General features: G+C 47.6%; 1 protein-coding gene across 1 annotated transcript in view; it reads right to left on the reverse strand.

Annotated features, from left to right (window-relative positions):
* Positions 1 to 15,921, reverse strand: part of LOC146187324 (cytochrome P450 3A24-like) — a 71,818-nt gene that overhangs the window by 21,637 nt on the left and 34,260 nt on the right. The window contains exons 4-7 of the mRNA XM_084607639.1: positions 4,289 to 4,385; positions 4,041 to 4,157; positions 2,975 to 3,063; positions 1,119 to 1,264 (exon numbers count right to left, since the gene is read on the reverse strand). Of these exons, the coding sequence (XP_084463765.1) occupies positions 1,119 to 1,264; positions 2,975 to 3,063; positions 4,041 to 4,157; positions 4,289 to 4,385 (449 nt within the window). The remainder of the gene's footprint in view (positions 1 to 1,118; positions 1,265 to 2,974; positions 3,064 to 4,040; positions 4,158 to 4,288; positions 4,386 to 15,921) is intronic.

Below are 15,921 nucleotides of genomic sequence, written 5' to 3' on the forward strand. Positions count from 1 at the left end.
TGAGATCAGCAAGTGGCGTTTACTGCAGCACCGTTTTGCGCAGCAACTTGATTCTGTTTGTGTTTTTGTGGGGTTACGTTACATAATTCTGAAAAAAATCGCGAGTTGGCAGTGAGCGCCTTTGTTGGGTTTTTGTTTTATCCTGTGTCAGGGCTCTTTTAGAGCATAATATTATATAAGCCAAACTGTTCATCTTCTAGACTTTACAGTATTTCTATAATTAACGTAACAAACTACTTATTTGTGTGATATTGCTACAACATAGTAGCATTCGATATGTTGTCGCCGTACACATGAATCGTAAGAGCAGCTTTCTTCCCAAAATTGTCGCCATACCATTTTATGCCGTAAAGGGAAAAAAATATAATTTTTTAGGGATGTTAAAAAGGTTTTTATTGCATTCTTGCTCACGAAGAATTCTGCCCAAGAAATTGAATTATTCCGCGAGAAGTTGGAGAATGTATTCAATGCGTAACCCTTGATCTAGCTAATTTGTGTAAAATGCTACCTGTTCCTTTCCACGTGGCAGCAACAGCGCCCTGAAATCTAAGCGTTTTCTTTGCATCTCATAAAGAATTTCTAACTGCGGGGATTCCCACTATACATGGTAACCGCTTACATCTTCATTTGGAGCAGATGCGCATTCTATGGGCATGTAGTACATCCCACCACAGAAAAGTACCTCGTGCATGCCGAGAGAAGCGCTATTTTATGCGTCACGGAAGGATCGAAAAGAAAGCGTAGGCTCATCGAATGCGTAAACATGGCACTGGGGGCCACCGGCGTTCTTTCTCAAGATGTTCAATGAACCAATCAATCAATCAATGATTTCTGCAATCAGTGCTGCAAAATAATTGCGGTCTGATATGGTTGTTTTAGAGCATTAAAACTATAGCTGTTCCCAGGTCGCTGCTCATTTGAGATATCACATGCGCTCTGTATGGAAGGATGAACATATTGAATTTCTCTTCCTTTTTCGTTGTTGCAGCACAACTCTGTACGTAGAGCGGTCTTCACGACGTCTTATTCTCACGTACTGGTGCTTTGTTTACAGGCGTCAGTTGTGTCGTCTTTAACGTGGAGGATTGAATGTATAGCGTCCGAACACCGCACTTTACCTGCTACAAGCACCTTCCATGACATCCTAGCCGAAAACGCCTTGTTGGCTTGTGCTACGAACTCGTTGGTAGCGTCCGTGTGCGAGTCGACTTCGGTCCCGAAAGCGCACCTCGCTATCACGTCCAGCGAGTAGTGGCCATAGAACCTGCACGATAGGTGCCTCAATGAGCATGGCACGTAAAAAATTCGCTTTTCTGAAAGCCCGAATTTTCACAGTACCACAACCTCTGTTTTTGTGCCTATGAAAAGCAAATGAACGCTTTGCCATAATAGTGAATAATAAAAAAAAATATTTTCATTCAGTACAAAACGATTCGCTGCAGGCACTTAGACCACCGCTAAGCGTGGTAACGTGAAAGTCTTTCTTACTTACCTTTGCACTCCTGCTTTTTACTCATTTTCTCTTTTGCTTCTCTGGTTTGTGCTCTTCTTTGTTCTTTTTATTTTTTGTTTCTTGCTTTTTTCTTGTTTACTTTCTCTAATAAGGCGGAAAATTGGGCGAGCTGGAAAGCATTGTCCATATGTGTTCTTTCTAATGTCCTTTGTGTCTTAAAAAGCGCTAGCAAATATGATTTCGAATACCCTCTCTAGTTTTTTTTTAGGGGGGGGGGAGGGGGAGGGGTTCATCCTATTGTTTCTTGTTCTTACTATTTTTGTCTTGCACTACCTTTCCCAGAGTTTCGACACAAAGTTTCGATTTCGCACAGTTCCGACTTCATTGGCTGTTTTCACGTCCAATTGATTTCTATTACTTTTTCCTTCTTTACTCTTCGCTGACTGTTTCGATGTTGTTATGCAATGACGAGGCATGCCATTACAACTTTGGAACAACGTTTTTGCACGTATTTTTTACATTTTACACGCCCGTGGCTGTTTTGACGTCTGCTCATTATTTTGGCATCTTTGGCTATGCTTACGTCAAATTATCATTTGTCTCAAAGCAGTTAATTTCTCCACATCAGCCCTGTACCTCATGAAGCCTTTTTTTACTAAGCAAACAATTCATTTCTCGACTATTCCGGCCTGATACACTACGCGTAAGCAGAAATCCTGTACGCACTCAGGAACCTACAAAGGCTTTCGTGTCAAAATTATCTTTTGGGTTAGCGCCCGATGATGCATGGTGTATCTAAATGGATGTGTAATCAAAATCTTAAAGAGCAGAGTTAGCCTTTCGTCATGAGCACCTTTGTGACTGCTTCTGGGTAGTGAGTGGAAGGCTTGTAGCAAACTAAGATGCCCCGCTGACCTTAGGGCAACAAGCTAAATTGTATTCTTTTCGTTGGGATTAAAAGTTGGATCCTAGGGCCGAAATAGCTCAAAGGTGAAAACCCCTAAATTGGTATATCATGATGTTATCAGTCTTAAGGACCCATCTAAAACAGCGCACTTAAAAGAAGAGAACACAGAAGAGCAGGACGAACAAGAGCGCACTAGCAACTGATGTGTTCGAAGAAACACCTCGCACTCGGTGATCATGCGCCAGGAAATTCAGCACGTGTCTAAAACATGTCTTAAGGGCGTAAAGGGGCTAACAGGTCCAAGCGCATGACAGACCGAGCCAATTGCGTGTGAAGGGCGTCTAACCAAACATGTCGCCAGGTCAGTAACTCAAACTTCATTTGCGATAGAAACACTGAAGTAAGGGATGGTAAAATGAACTGTGCAATGACTTTTCAAAGCAGCAAGCTGTACGGGGCCCTTAAAGAACAAATTTCATCTTCCCAGGTTATCTTTTCTGTATCTGTAGTATACTCCATTCTCTCTTTACAAATTCATCATAATGGTAAGTCTAAAAGCTCTGTTTCTCAAAACTACCTGTACCTTTTCGTTTCGAGACTCAGACTTCACTCACCGTTTCACATCAATATCCTCATTTCTTTCAGCGGCAGCCTTGAGATGAGCACACGTGATTCTTGCACAGTCCTGAATCAAAGCGTTCATCTGAAATCAATTCAGCAAGGAGTCATATATATAGAGATACCATTTCTTTCTGAAATCGTTCAAGTCATTGTTCGTCCGCTATATTATTTCTACTCCTCGCTTGGACTCTGGTATTGAGCATCCTACCGATAGGTGTTGAATTTAAGGAACAGAAAACTGTTATTCAGGGAAGAAATGTGTTAAGTAAGGAAATGTTCGTTATGTGTTTTAATGCTGCTCTGAGGTCAAAGCGCTGAAATTTGATCTTCATTGGGGACATTTGTAATTTCTGTCTCATAGCATAGACTACTTACAGAATATGTACGGAAACGATCTCGCATTTTCCGTTAACTACTCATTGTGGCTGTAAAAGAAGGGACTAAATTTATGCTAAGCCGCAAGGGAGATACTGCCGGTATCTTTGTGTCGCCAGAGCGCTTTCACTGTTTCGCTCGCACCTGTGATTGAACATTGTTGTACTATTCGATGTAGGTACACGTTAAAGAATGCCAGGTAGTGGAAACATAATAACCGCCACTACGCCGCCCTCATAATACCTGATGCCACTTTGTAACGTAAGACCTACAAACCAACCTAACATTAAAGAAACTCGTAGCGGTGGGCCTTAAAATGAATTAAGCGAGTATCTTAGACGTTCCTCCTACTGCTTAGGGCGCTTTCTAGACATGGGCTCAGCACATGATGCATGCGCTATGCATTTCTCCAAATCTCTTATGACTGGCTTCTTGTCCACCCGTATGAAATTTCAACCGATCGGTTCCCGTGGGCTTACTGCAGGCGTAACACATTTTAAGCGTATTTTATTTAGCATTACCGCCTTTCCTTATCGGGGCGACAGATAACGCGACATTTCCCGAGCCGCCAGCAGCGAGCGAAACCTTCACCCTGCGGAAGCACCAACCCACCCATAAGCGTACCTCCCCTCTGAGGCCACAGCCACCTACCAGAAAGGGTAGATCAGATTGGAGCATATATACCTTGCGTAACTTCGCTGTTGAAAAAGCCGGACTTGCGGCTGGACGAATTGACCGCCACCGCTCCACGGTTGCCAAAACCATCATGTTGTCGACGATAGGGTGTGAGCTGCGCCGGTGCTGCAAGACAACGCCAACACCAACAAATCTGAGAAGTCTATACGTAAACGATTGCAAAATGGGGTGAAACACGTTTCGAGGCAAATGGTTGGAGGCCTGCCAAGAGGTCACAAGCGCTGAGCTTCACTTACCATTCTGTTTGGCAAAAGCTGGAAATCCTTCACCAGAACCTGCTTTATCAAATCAGGTTCGGCCACTACCAGGGCAGGCTTCCCTCGTTCGTAGATGCTGATGGAAAGCCACAGACAAATTTTTACACTGCGCTGTCACTGTATTTTAAATATATCAATAATATTTATCTAAAGACTCCATTTTTTTAAAACGGAAGTCGTTTCTTGGCTATTTACGCCCAAAAGTTGTATTGGTGCCTACGGTCTAAAGGTCTATTCACACTTGCGACCAGAGGAGCTGAGCTCGCCACTACCGATGTTCACACTTGCGACTGTCGCCTTCTCGTTCTGTCCTCGTTCCGAACGAGAACCACTGGGAATGGCGCCGTCCGCGCACTTTTTCCGACTGCTTCGACGCGAAACGCTTGCGCAATCCTTGCGCTCGTCCCGCATATTTCTAATTTTGCCCGCAAAACACCATGTTTGAAAATTCAAGTGAGGAGGAGGAGGGCGTCGTCGCCGTTTTTATGTGCGCTGCGGCCGCGCGAGCAGTTGCAGCGCGCTCGGCGCAGAAACAACGACGACGACCCTGGAAAAGCTCTTTTTGAGCGCTATCAGCACCACCTGCCTCAGGTTCACCTGGTTCAGTACGTCAGGCACAGTTGGGAGCAGGAGAGCTGCTGGGCGATGACAGCAAACGTCGGTAGCAGCCGCTTGCCAGACACTTCCAGCTTTTTCAGGCGAGCCCGTGCGCATGCCGCGCTCTCGTGTTTCCAGGAGAAGGCCGACGACGAATAGACGGTGTCAATCACAATGGTGTCAATATAAAATGTTGCGCCTGAGTGAAAAACCCATTTCTCAGAAGTTCATGGCACTTACAGGATAGTCCGAATATCTTTGCAATCTCCTCCCTGGCCATATCCTTCTCCCTGCCTTTGAATTCCGAGTGCCGTTTGTTGAAAAGGTAGGGGTATTTAATTGCATTGAGAAGGTGCTCGATCGAGTACTCCGGAACCTCGCTGATCGGTGAAATGGTTTGCGACTAGTGGTCGCGCGACTAGAAATTCGAGCAGTGCCCGATCGGCCCGCGGCAGTCGCTTTTCGACCGACGCGACCATTTGCGACTGTCGCGTTTCGACCAAAACGGTCGCGCGACCGCTGCTAGTCCCAAGTGTGAACGGGCCTTAAAAAGGTAATCTGCTTTAGATTATGTTTTAAAATATGCTTATCAAAGGGTTATGTTTCATTTACAGCATGAAGCTAGTTCTCTGAATTGCATTGCCGTGAAAACATTTCTTAAAAGCTTTGTAGCTGCATGCCATTACGGAGAACGCAAATGCCCCGCTAATATTGACTCCACGCACATTTCCACTAGCACCAAGCGCGTTTTGTGTAGGTCGCTGCGCCTTTCAGCTTTGAGGTCAAAATGCGAGCCAAATTACTACGCGGATTTGGTATACAACGCGGCGGCCATCGGCGAGGCCGCGGGCGAAGCGAAATCGAAAACGAGTCCCCGCGTGTCCGTCCGAATTTCAGGTAACGCAAGTAGCGCGACAAAACATCAGGTCGGGGTTATAGAGAGATAATTATTAAAATCAGATGTTCGGAGTAATCTGGCTGACATAAATGAGTTAGGCTCAGCTTGACCCCCAACGAATGGAGGGCGCAAACAGCGCGCGCGAGCGGGCAGAGGAAAAGTTTGCAAGAGGGTACGGTAGTCTTAGTGGGCGGCGCCTTTTTTTTGTGTGTGTGCGCAGAGAAAGAGAGAGAGAGAAAACTTTATTTCAAAAAGAAAAAGAACAGAGAAAGGAAAAAAGAAAAAAGAAAACAAATGGAGGGGGGCAGTGAGTGGAGTCTTCATTTCAAGACCCCAGTGGCCTGTGCTGCCGCTCTTGCCTGAGTGTTACCAGCCTACGCTGGGTCTCTAGATCATAGCATTGCAGAGTGGCCTCCCACTGCGCATCCGAATGGTGCATGTTTATGTGTGGAGGTTTGGGGCCTGAGCACCCCCATGTGACGTGGTAGGCGGTAGGCTGGTCGTTGCACCAAGGGCCTGTGTAGTGTCTGTGTAGTGTTCTGGGAACATTATGTTGTATTGATGTAGGTTGGGGTAAGTGTTGGTTTGGAGGTGTCTCCATTCCCGCATTTCTTGTGCATTTAGACCCTTGTGTGGAGGGGGATAAATCCTACGTTGTCCCCATAGGTACTTACGTCGCTGGGACAGGAATGCTGGTGGTGAGATCGGGATTAGTGGCCGCTCGGTTTGTGTGACCTCGAGCTAGCCTATCAGCGACCTCATTGCCTTCCAATGCAGAGTGCCCCGGAACCCAAGTGATCTCATGTTTAAGCTGTGAGTTTGTAGCCAATGGGGGTTAGTTGTTAAGCGAGCTAATTTTGTAGGTATTCTGCCTGCAAGAAGGAGCCGACACGCCGCTTGTGAGTCGGTGATTACGTGAAGCTCTCGATTGTTCGCGTCTCCGTAGGTAATGGCAAGCACGATCGCCGCCACTTCCGCTTCTGTGATAGTACAGTGCGGGATGGACGTGCTGGAGACTTCTGTGTATGAAGAGCCCACCACCACGGCTGCTGCTGCGTTCGATGTATGCTCGTATAGAGCGGCATCCACATAGACAGCTCTCAGACTGCGTTCCACTGCACGCTTAAGATAATTCACTCGGGCGTGTCTTCTGCCTTCGTTGTGGACTGGAGACATATTCTTTGGGAGCGGGGACACATATACTCTTGCCCAGTACGGAACAGGAATGTTAGTCGTTGACTGTATAGCTTGTACGTCCGAAGGATAGCCAACGCGCTCGAGAATGAGCCGGCCAGTCTCAGTTGACAGAAGGCGTTCCCTTTGGGACAGGAGGACAGCCTCTTGAATTTCTTCAAATGTGTTGTGCAGTCAAAGAGCTTCCAATTTGACGTTGGAGGTGTATGGTGAGAGGCCTAACGCGTTCCTGTAAGCTGCACGTATCATTGCGTTTACTTTGTTGAGATCTCTTCGGAGCAGGGTGAGGTAAGGTAGTCCATAGGAGAGGGACCAGCGCCTGCACCAGACGGATCGTGTCTCCTTCCCGCATGCCTTTTCTGTTTCTGGCTACCCGGCGGATCATTTTAGAGATCTGCTGTGTTGCATTCTTGAGGAGGTAGAGCACGTGGTCTGCTTTTCTATCGATTTGGAGCCAGAGACCCAGGATTCATATGAGTGGCACTTCCCGGATTGGGACCCCATGCAGGAGGATGCTAAGATTGCCTGGTGATATATAGTGGTACCCACGTATGCGGATGACTTCAGATTTATCTGGGGAGCATTGGAGCCCGCATCGAAAGGCCTCTGTTTCCACGCAGGTTGCGGCTGCTTGAAGTGTTTCTTCTTTCTGGCCTAGAGAGCCGGTGGTTGTCCAGATCGTAATGTTATCAGCATATAGGGTGTATCCAATGTTCGGAACCTATTGCACAGCCCTTGCGATCCTAATCATGGCGATGTTGAAGAGGAGCGGGGAGATGACCGATCCCTGTGGCGTGCCCTTGTTTCATCATCATCAGCCTGGTTATACCCACTGCAGGGCGAAGGCCTCTCCCATATTTCTCCACTTAACCCGGTTCTGTGCTAGCTGCATCCACTTGACCCCTGCGAACTTCTTAATCTCATCCGCCCACCTAACTTTCTGCCGCCCCCTGCTACGCTTTCCTTCCCTTGGAATCCAGTTTGTTACCCTCAGCGACCATCGGTTATCCTCTCTTCGCACTACATGTCCTGCCCATGTCCATTTCTTCCTGTCCATGTCCATGCCCTTGTTTGGCATGTCTTAAAAATCCGATCTCATGTCACCCATTCCTATCGTTGCCGTTCGGTTGGACAAACAATTCTTGACGTATCGGAAGGTGTGTTCGCTGCAGTTTAGGTTATTGATCTCGGATAGGATTGCCTCGTGAGACACGTTATCAAAAGCGCCTTTTAGATCTAGCGCCATAATGAGGTGCTCGCCTCCTCTCGGAATGTTAGAAAGTACCTCCGCCTTAAGGAGAAGAAAAGCGTCTTGAGTGGACAGGCCCGATCTGAAGCCGATCATGGAGGGATGGAAGAGACAGCTATCTTCTATGTAGTGTTGAAGTCACGTCTGGATTACTCGCTTGTAGAACTTGCCCAGGCAAGAGGTGAGTGATATGGGTCGTAGCGTTTTGACCGCCGGCTTCATGCCCGGTTTCGGAATTACGATTATCTCCGAGCGCTTCCACTCAGAGGGAATTGCATTCTTCTCCCACAGCGAGTCGTTCAAATACTTATTGTGGTCGCTGATTTGTGCCTTGCTGAAGTTGCGGATTATGGCGTTGCTGATCTTGTCCGTTCCCGCCGCCTTGTTGCGGGTGCATGATCGAATGCAGAACTCGCATTCTGTACGCCTCTCTTGGTCTTCAAAACGGATCTACTATAGTTTGTCAAGACGCGGCAAGGTAAGGGACGTTTTTTTTTTTGCCCAACTATGGTGCATTTCAAGCGTATATATATATATATATATATATATATATATATATATATATATATATATATATATATATATATATATATATATATATATATATATATATATATATATATATATATATATAATAAGGCTGACCACAGCAATTGCTGCCTTCAATGTCAGAGCTCAGTGCAGGATCTCAATTGCAGGATCTCTTTCCGCGGGATTGCCGACTGAGGGATCGGCGACTTCGGCCTCGCTTGCGTGCTCTATGAAATTCACCCGCGCGAACCAAATGTGTACCTTAACGGGGTCAACTAGATGCCACGAGAACGCAGGGAGGCTCATCGCACCCAGCAGATAGATGGGGTTGTCTTTCCACTTTCCAATGCCAGAAGCATTATGGGTAGAAGGTTCATTTTGGAGTGCATGCTTGGTCGAACGAGTGATGCCTTGGTCGAGAGGCTGCACAAGTGTCTCGGTGTTGGCTGGCGAGAAGAAAAGCTTGACTGCGCCCAAGTTTTCCAATTCAAAATGGAACGTTGCATTGTCAAGCATTAGTAGGATATTGCTTTTTTTTTCTGCCCCAAAACACCGATTCAACAGCCGGACGTACTATTAAAAACTCGGCAGTATTCACGCTTTCTGATTGCTCCTGTAAATACCGCCTTAGGTCAAACGACCACATTTAAAGCATCTTGGCTTGCCGTAGCTTCGAATCACAAGGAGTATAACTGCTGGCTGCCTGCAATGTTGATTGTAAAAGCAACCGATATTCTTTCTTTTGCAAGCTTGCCACTGGTGGTGTTTTCCCCCTTAAATGTCAGCATTCTGTTGGGCAGAAGTCGGTAGAAGAGCGCCGAGTTTAAAACGTCTATCGCGGCGTAGTTGGCTGTTGTTCCATTAGCCTATTCTGCCATTCTACGGCACCCTCCTTGTCCGCGTATTTTGCCGCTCCACTCACCACCCTTGTACTTATATTGTAGCGAGCATTAAGTCTAGCTAAAGCAATCGGTGCTGCAAGAAAAATTTTCGCAATTCAGCTGGGTTGCAAACGCTTCAGCTTTCCAGCAGGATTTCTGATCTAGTTTTTTAAGCCACAACAAAACTTTTTCAGCGTCATGAAAAGCAGACCCCTCAAGCGGCGTCTCTTCATATTCGATGCAGACCCACTTTTGAGCTTCTCCCGAGCATTCCAGATGCCAACAGAATGTTGCCAAGGGCAAGTTCCACGCACGCGCTAGAGCACTCTTCGTGGTTCCATTTTCTATGGAATCAATGACGTCCACTTTTTTCTTAACAGTCAGTATGCTTTACATAGGTCGATTAGGCTTCGACATAGTGCCAACCGTTCACGCACACACTGACGCAACAACCACTCGGCGCTGCGCACAGCACCAACTCTAAACAAAAGCAAGAAAGGTCGCCCACAAAAAGCAAGTTGCCAAAGGTCAGCAACACAACACACGCAGTCGCACTCAAAGCGAAGTCGGCAAGATTAGTCCCGCGGGTAGGGTTGGTAGGCAGTAGGCTTTACGGCGTGGCGGTGATGGTTACTGCAATAGCTCTAGCAATTACCCAGCGACGCGTTCGCATCAATGTTTCTGGTTCTCATGCAAGAACACAGAAGCAGCCGATACTTTCTAGGCTCCCTTTGACATGGACATCGACGCACTCGTCGGAACATGGCCGCGACAGCGAAGCCGGAGGTCCGCACTTTGACAGTGCTTTTCGGAAAGGCGAGGTACGTTTCGCGTCACAGTGCGGTGGAAGCAAACGTGGACGGCAAGCAGGCGTTAAGCGGTAAGCTCTTCATGAGCCACAACGTCCAAGCGGTCAGTCAATAGATGGGGTTTAATGGTGCCTACGCTAGAGAATTCCCACAGGTACGTTTTATAAGCAAATAAGTGCTATGCGGGTACATATTAACGAGGTTTTACTACCTTTACCTCCCATGATTAATCCTACAAACCCCGGCCCTCAGTCACCAACGGCGGACAGACTTGTCACGCAGCGGGCGGTGCTAAGAATCTCTGGCTCCGCAGGACAGGCCGCCATTGGAAACTGACACTGACAATTTTTAACGCTAGGACACTAGCTAGTGAAGCTAGTTTAGCAGTGCTGTTAGAGGAACTAGAGGGCATGAAATGGGATGTCATAGGGCTTAGTGAGGTTAGGAGGCCGAATGAGGCATATACTGTACTGAAGGATGGGCATGTACTGTGTTATCGAGGTTTACCAGAGAGGCGACCACTAGGGGTAGGTTTCCTTGTCAATAAGTATATAGCGGGTAATATAGATGAATTCTATAGTATTAATGAGAGGGTTGCAGGCATCGTAATTAGGCTTAATAAGCGGCATAGACTGAAGGTTGTACAGGCCTATGCACCTACATGTAGTTATGATGACCAGGCAGTTGAAAGCTTCTATGAAGAGGTAGAATCGGCAATGCGAAAAGTAAAGACGCAGTATACTGTACTAATGGGCGACTTCAATGCCAAGGTAGGGAAAAAACAGGCAGGAGACAAGGCAGTAGGTGACTATGGCATTGGTTCTAGGAATAGCAGGGGGGAGTTACTAGTTGAGTTTGCAGAGCGCAATAACTTACGAATCATAAACACCTTCTTCAGCAAACGGAAGAATCGGAAGTTGACGTGGAGAAGCCCCTAACGGTTAGAATAAAAATTAAATTTACTGTGGGTGGCAGGCTGTTGTACGTCTATGTCTGGTGTGCGTGAGCTTCAGTACAGCCTGAGTGAAGCGGGCCCTAAATGCAGCTCCACAGTCGGTAGCGATAGCTGCAGGAGTGTAATGATGCAGGACGATGTCGTGGACACAGAATTCGGCGACTTCAGCAACAGTACCGTTTGCAAGTGACGCTGTTTGAGCGTACGGTGTCAAGTAATCTGTCGCCACCATAATCTACCGTTTTCCAGTGGACGACTTCGCAAAAAGGGCCGAGGAGGTCTATGCCAATTTGCTGAAAAAGGGTCTTTGGAGGTGTTAAAACAGAAGCTTGGGCATGTTGGTAATCCATTGTGTAGAACAGCGCGAAAAAAACGACAGGGACGAAGGAAGACGACAAGACGAGCGCTCACTTTCCACTGACAAGTTCATTGCATGCCTGCATCCATATATATGAACACGTTCACACAATAAAAGAAACAAGAACAACTAAACAAACACCGGAAAGTGTAAGAATGCAATCGCACCATGTGTCATCCAGAAATTTCACAACGCATCATTTTCTCGTGTTCATAAACCTTACTTCACGTTCCGATAAAGCTATAGACGGGCTGCTGATACAAGTTTCCTTTATCTTGTTGATTTCTTTTGCTTCTAAAATCTTCCGAACTGTCTGGTCATTATGCCGATTGATTATTTTTTCTTCCTCTAGAAATGGCTGGCAAGCCTCGCTTTTACAGTCCCTGCAGTGTATGCCCATGGTTTCTTTTACCGTACCAAAAACATTATTGTGATGCTCCATTAGTCTTTCTTTAATACAACCTCTCTGTCCGATATAATGTTTTCCACAAGACAGTGGAACTGAGTATACAACCCCCTTCTGGCAAACCACATAAGCGTCTTTGTGTTTTATGGTACAGCCCTGACCTATGCTTCTCGTACCATTAACTTTTCTGCATATTTTCCCTAATTTATCGGGAGCCGAAAGGACAACTTTCACACCTGCCCGATTTCCTATACGTTTTAGTCTATGCGAGAGGTTATGGATATACGGAATGACCGCTATCATTTCTTTCGTCCGCTGGTTCGTGGATAAGCTCTCCAGGCTCGCCTGAGAAGATTTTATACTTGATAAAATAGTCTCCGCTACCGATACCAACAGCTGCTACATTGCTTGATACATTGATACATTTGCTTGGGATATCAAAACGCAGGATATCCCAAGCAAATGTATCAAACTCGACGGCTTCAAAACGCAAAACGCAGGTAGGATAGGAAACGTTTGTAACCAGAGGCGCCCCCTGGCCAACCGCCCAGAAGGTTCTTTAATGCTGGCTACCCAGCATAGCGAGTGATGATCACTCACAACACGAAACGGTCGCCCGTAGATGTATGGTCGGAACTTACTCAGAGCCCAGATGACGGCAAGAGAGTGTTTTTTTCTGTCGTCGAATAGTTCCTTTCCGAACGAGAAAGTGTACGGCTCGCGTATGCGATGACCCGTTCTGAACCGTTCTGCCACTGTATGAGGATCGCTCCGAGGCCGACATTTCTGGTGTCAGTGTGGATATCTGTGTCTGCATTCTCATCAAAATGAGCTAGTATTGGTGGACTTTGGAGGTGGCGGCGGAGTTCTTTGAACGCTTCTTCTTGGGCACTCTCCCATAAAAAGGTTGTGTCACCTTGAGTCAAGGTTGTAAATGGCTCAGTTAGGCGCGAAAAATCTTTAACAAAGCGGCGGTAATAGGAGCAGAGGCCCAGAAAACGTCGGAGGGCCTTCTCGTCGGTTGGGCATGGGAAACTGGAGACGGCGGAAGTCTTGGCGGGGTCTGAGAGAACACCTTGTGCGCTGACCACATGTCCCAAGAAACGGAGCTCCTCAAAGGGAAAATGACGTTTCTCTGGCTTGATAGTTAGTTGCGCAGACTGGAGAGCTTGAATGACATTGTACAATCGCTGCAATTGTTGCTCGAAGCTAGACGAAAAGATTAGGACGTCATCCAGGTACACAAGGCACGACAGCCACTTCAGATCAGCTAAATCAGTGTCCATCGTGCGTTGAAACGTGGCCGGCGCAGAGCAAAGCCCAAACGGAAGCACCTTAAATTTGTACAGACCGTCGGGTGTCACTAAAGCCGGTTTCTCGCGGTCTCGCTCGTCCACCTCGATCTGCCAATATCGATCTAAGGAAGAGAAGAACCTGGCGTCTCGGATTCTGTAAAGCGCATCGTCGATCCTGGGGAGTGGGTATACGTCCTTTTTAGTAACATTATTCAGTTTCCTGTAATCATCGCAGAATCGTAACGTGTGGTCTTTCTTTTTGACCAGGACGACCAGCAACGCCCACAGACTTGTTTACCGCTGTATAACAACTTCTACCAGCATTTCATCGACCTGTGTTCTAATAGCCTCCCGCTCTTTAGGCGAAACACTGTATAGACGCTGACAAACTCGTGGCGTGGTCGAATCAGTGACGATGCGATGCTTGGCTACCGGCGTACATCCGACCTTGGGGGTCGTCGCGAAGCAATCTTGAAAATCAAGCAGCAGGGACGACACAAGGTTCTTCTGATGAGGTGACAAACCCGCGTTGATTTTAACCTTCTGAAGGGCGTTACATGGTGTAGCATCGTCATGAATATTCACCTCAATGGGGCACAGATTCGGCAACCCGTCCACATTGTGAAGAAAGGCGACAGCCGTTCCCTTGGCGAGGTTATGAATTTCATTGGATAAATTCGTCAGGAAAACTGTCGCACAGCTGTCATTCAGTTTGACAAGACCGCGCGCAATAGCCACTCCCTTCTTCGAGCAAAAGCGAAGGGTCACTGTCCGCAATACCTACGTAGTCGTGAAAACAGTTGTTCTTCACTAATACCAGCACATTGAACCGCGGTGGCAGCGTTACGTCGTCTTCGACAATATGCAGAGCATTGACTCCTGGGTCCTCTGTGTCACTGTGCGCCACGGCTAGCTTTATCGAAAAAGTGACGCGCGCATCGTGTAGGTCGATCACAGCCCCGTTTGCCTGTAGAAAGTCGAGGCCCAGGATCAAATCTCTCGAACACTCGCGCAAGACGACGAATTCACCGACGTAGACGAAACCGCGGATGCCCATTTGTGTTCTGCAACTTCCGGCCGGGGTAACTAGGTGACCTCCAGCCGTTTGAATGCTAGGGCCCAACCATGGCGTCAAACCTTTGCTCACGTCCTGTGCAAGTCGAATAATCTGCACCAGCATCAAATAAAGCGGTAGCGTCAGTACCGCAAATGGTCACACAAAAATCAGAGGTAGCGCGTGGGATGCTGTCGCTACCTTTGAGAAATCAGCGTTTCGGCGTCCGCTGGTGGCGGGTGTGGAGCGCAGATTCCGTTTTCTCCCGGCAGTCTGCGTTGGGGAATGTAGATAGGAGTCAGGTGGACAAGTTGTTCTCGTGGTTCTCGAACCATGTCCTAGCGGAGTCTTCAAGCGCGAAGAAAACATGTTATGGAACTTACGGTCGTCGCTCCAGTCGTTGTAGCTGGCGACCCGCTCAAAGGTATCCAGCCAGTCCTCCGCATCTTCGTATACGTCGCCGTGAAAAGATTGCGGTGTCCGCGGTGTGTAGTAGAGGATGGGCGCCAGGTACCTACTATCTGTGGCCATTTCCTGTGGGACCGTCGGTCGAGGCTGCGTCTTCCTCGTCGGGGTGGCGAGAGGTCCGTATTCAGGGGACTGGCCGCGGAGGCGCTGGCTAGGGCACTGATAGACCGGTGTGAGCTGAGTGGTCTTATTTCGTAGGCGTATTGCCGAGAAACCATCAAAACTGTATTAGTTGTGTTTTAACAGCCGCCGGCCTAAAGGCTTATCAGTCTGATTCTGGATCACGTATCAGTTCCGTAATCTTTGTTTGTTAATGCTCGATGTCGCTAGTCACATCTTTATCAGTTTCGTTGTAGCGTAAGATGCACCGAGATCTATCTCGAAGATTCCGGCCACTCCTGTGTCTTTCCATAATGTTCCAGCCCGTGCTGGTAGCTGTTTGCGACGTCATCCAGATTGTTCTGAGGAGCCTTTAAATTGAGCGTTGAGGAGTGTGACGGGCATTCTTTGTTTGACGATCGACCAGCACGTTTGTTGCTATCGCCGCCGCCGAGGTGCTTAGTTCTTCTGCGGGCGCAAGTCAGCACAATAAAGAGTTAATTTCAGTACCATCAAGCCTGTGTCTTCTTTTGGTGTCAACGGCCTTGTCACCACTACGTGACATCTGGTGGAGGTGCCTTTGATCCTTCAAGCGAAGATCCCAGCCTTGTTCCTGTCGCCCTGGAAAACCAGCCTACGGGTCACCGAGCCAGCCGCCGACTCCAAGGCCTACAACCCGAACACGGTCTGCTGCCTAACTCCATTCGATCTCGGAAGGCATCGACGCTGACAATGGCCCAGCCTACAGCACCGGTTGTTTTCGTCAAACCCCGTGAGCCCCCCTGCTTCCATGGGCGACCGGATGAAGATGCGGGAGA

This window comes from Amblyomma maculatum, chromosome 6, assembly GCF_055883805.1.
Source record: "Amblyomma maculatum isolate TAMU_Amacu chromosome 6, ASM5588380v1, whole genome shotgun sequence".
NCBI lineage: Eukaryota > Metazoa > Arthropoda > Arachnida > Ixodida > Ixodidae > Amblyomma > Amblyomma maculatum.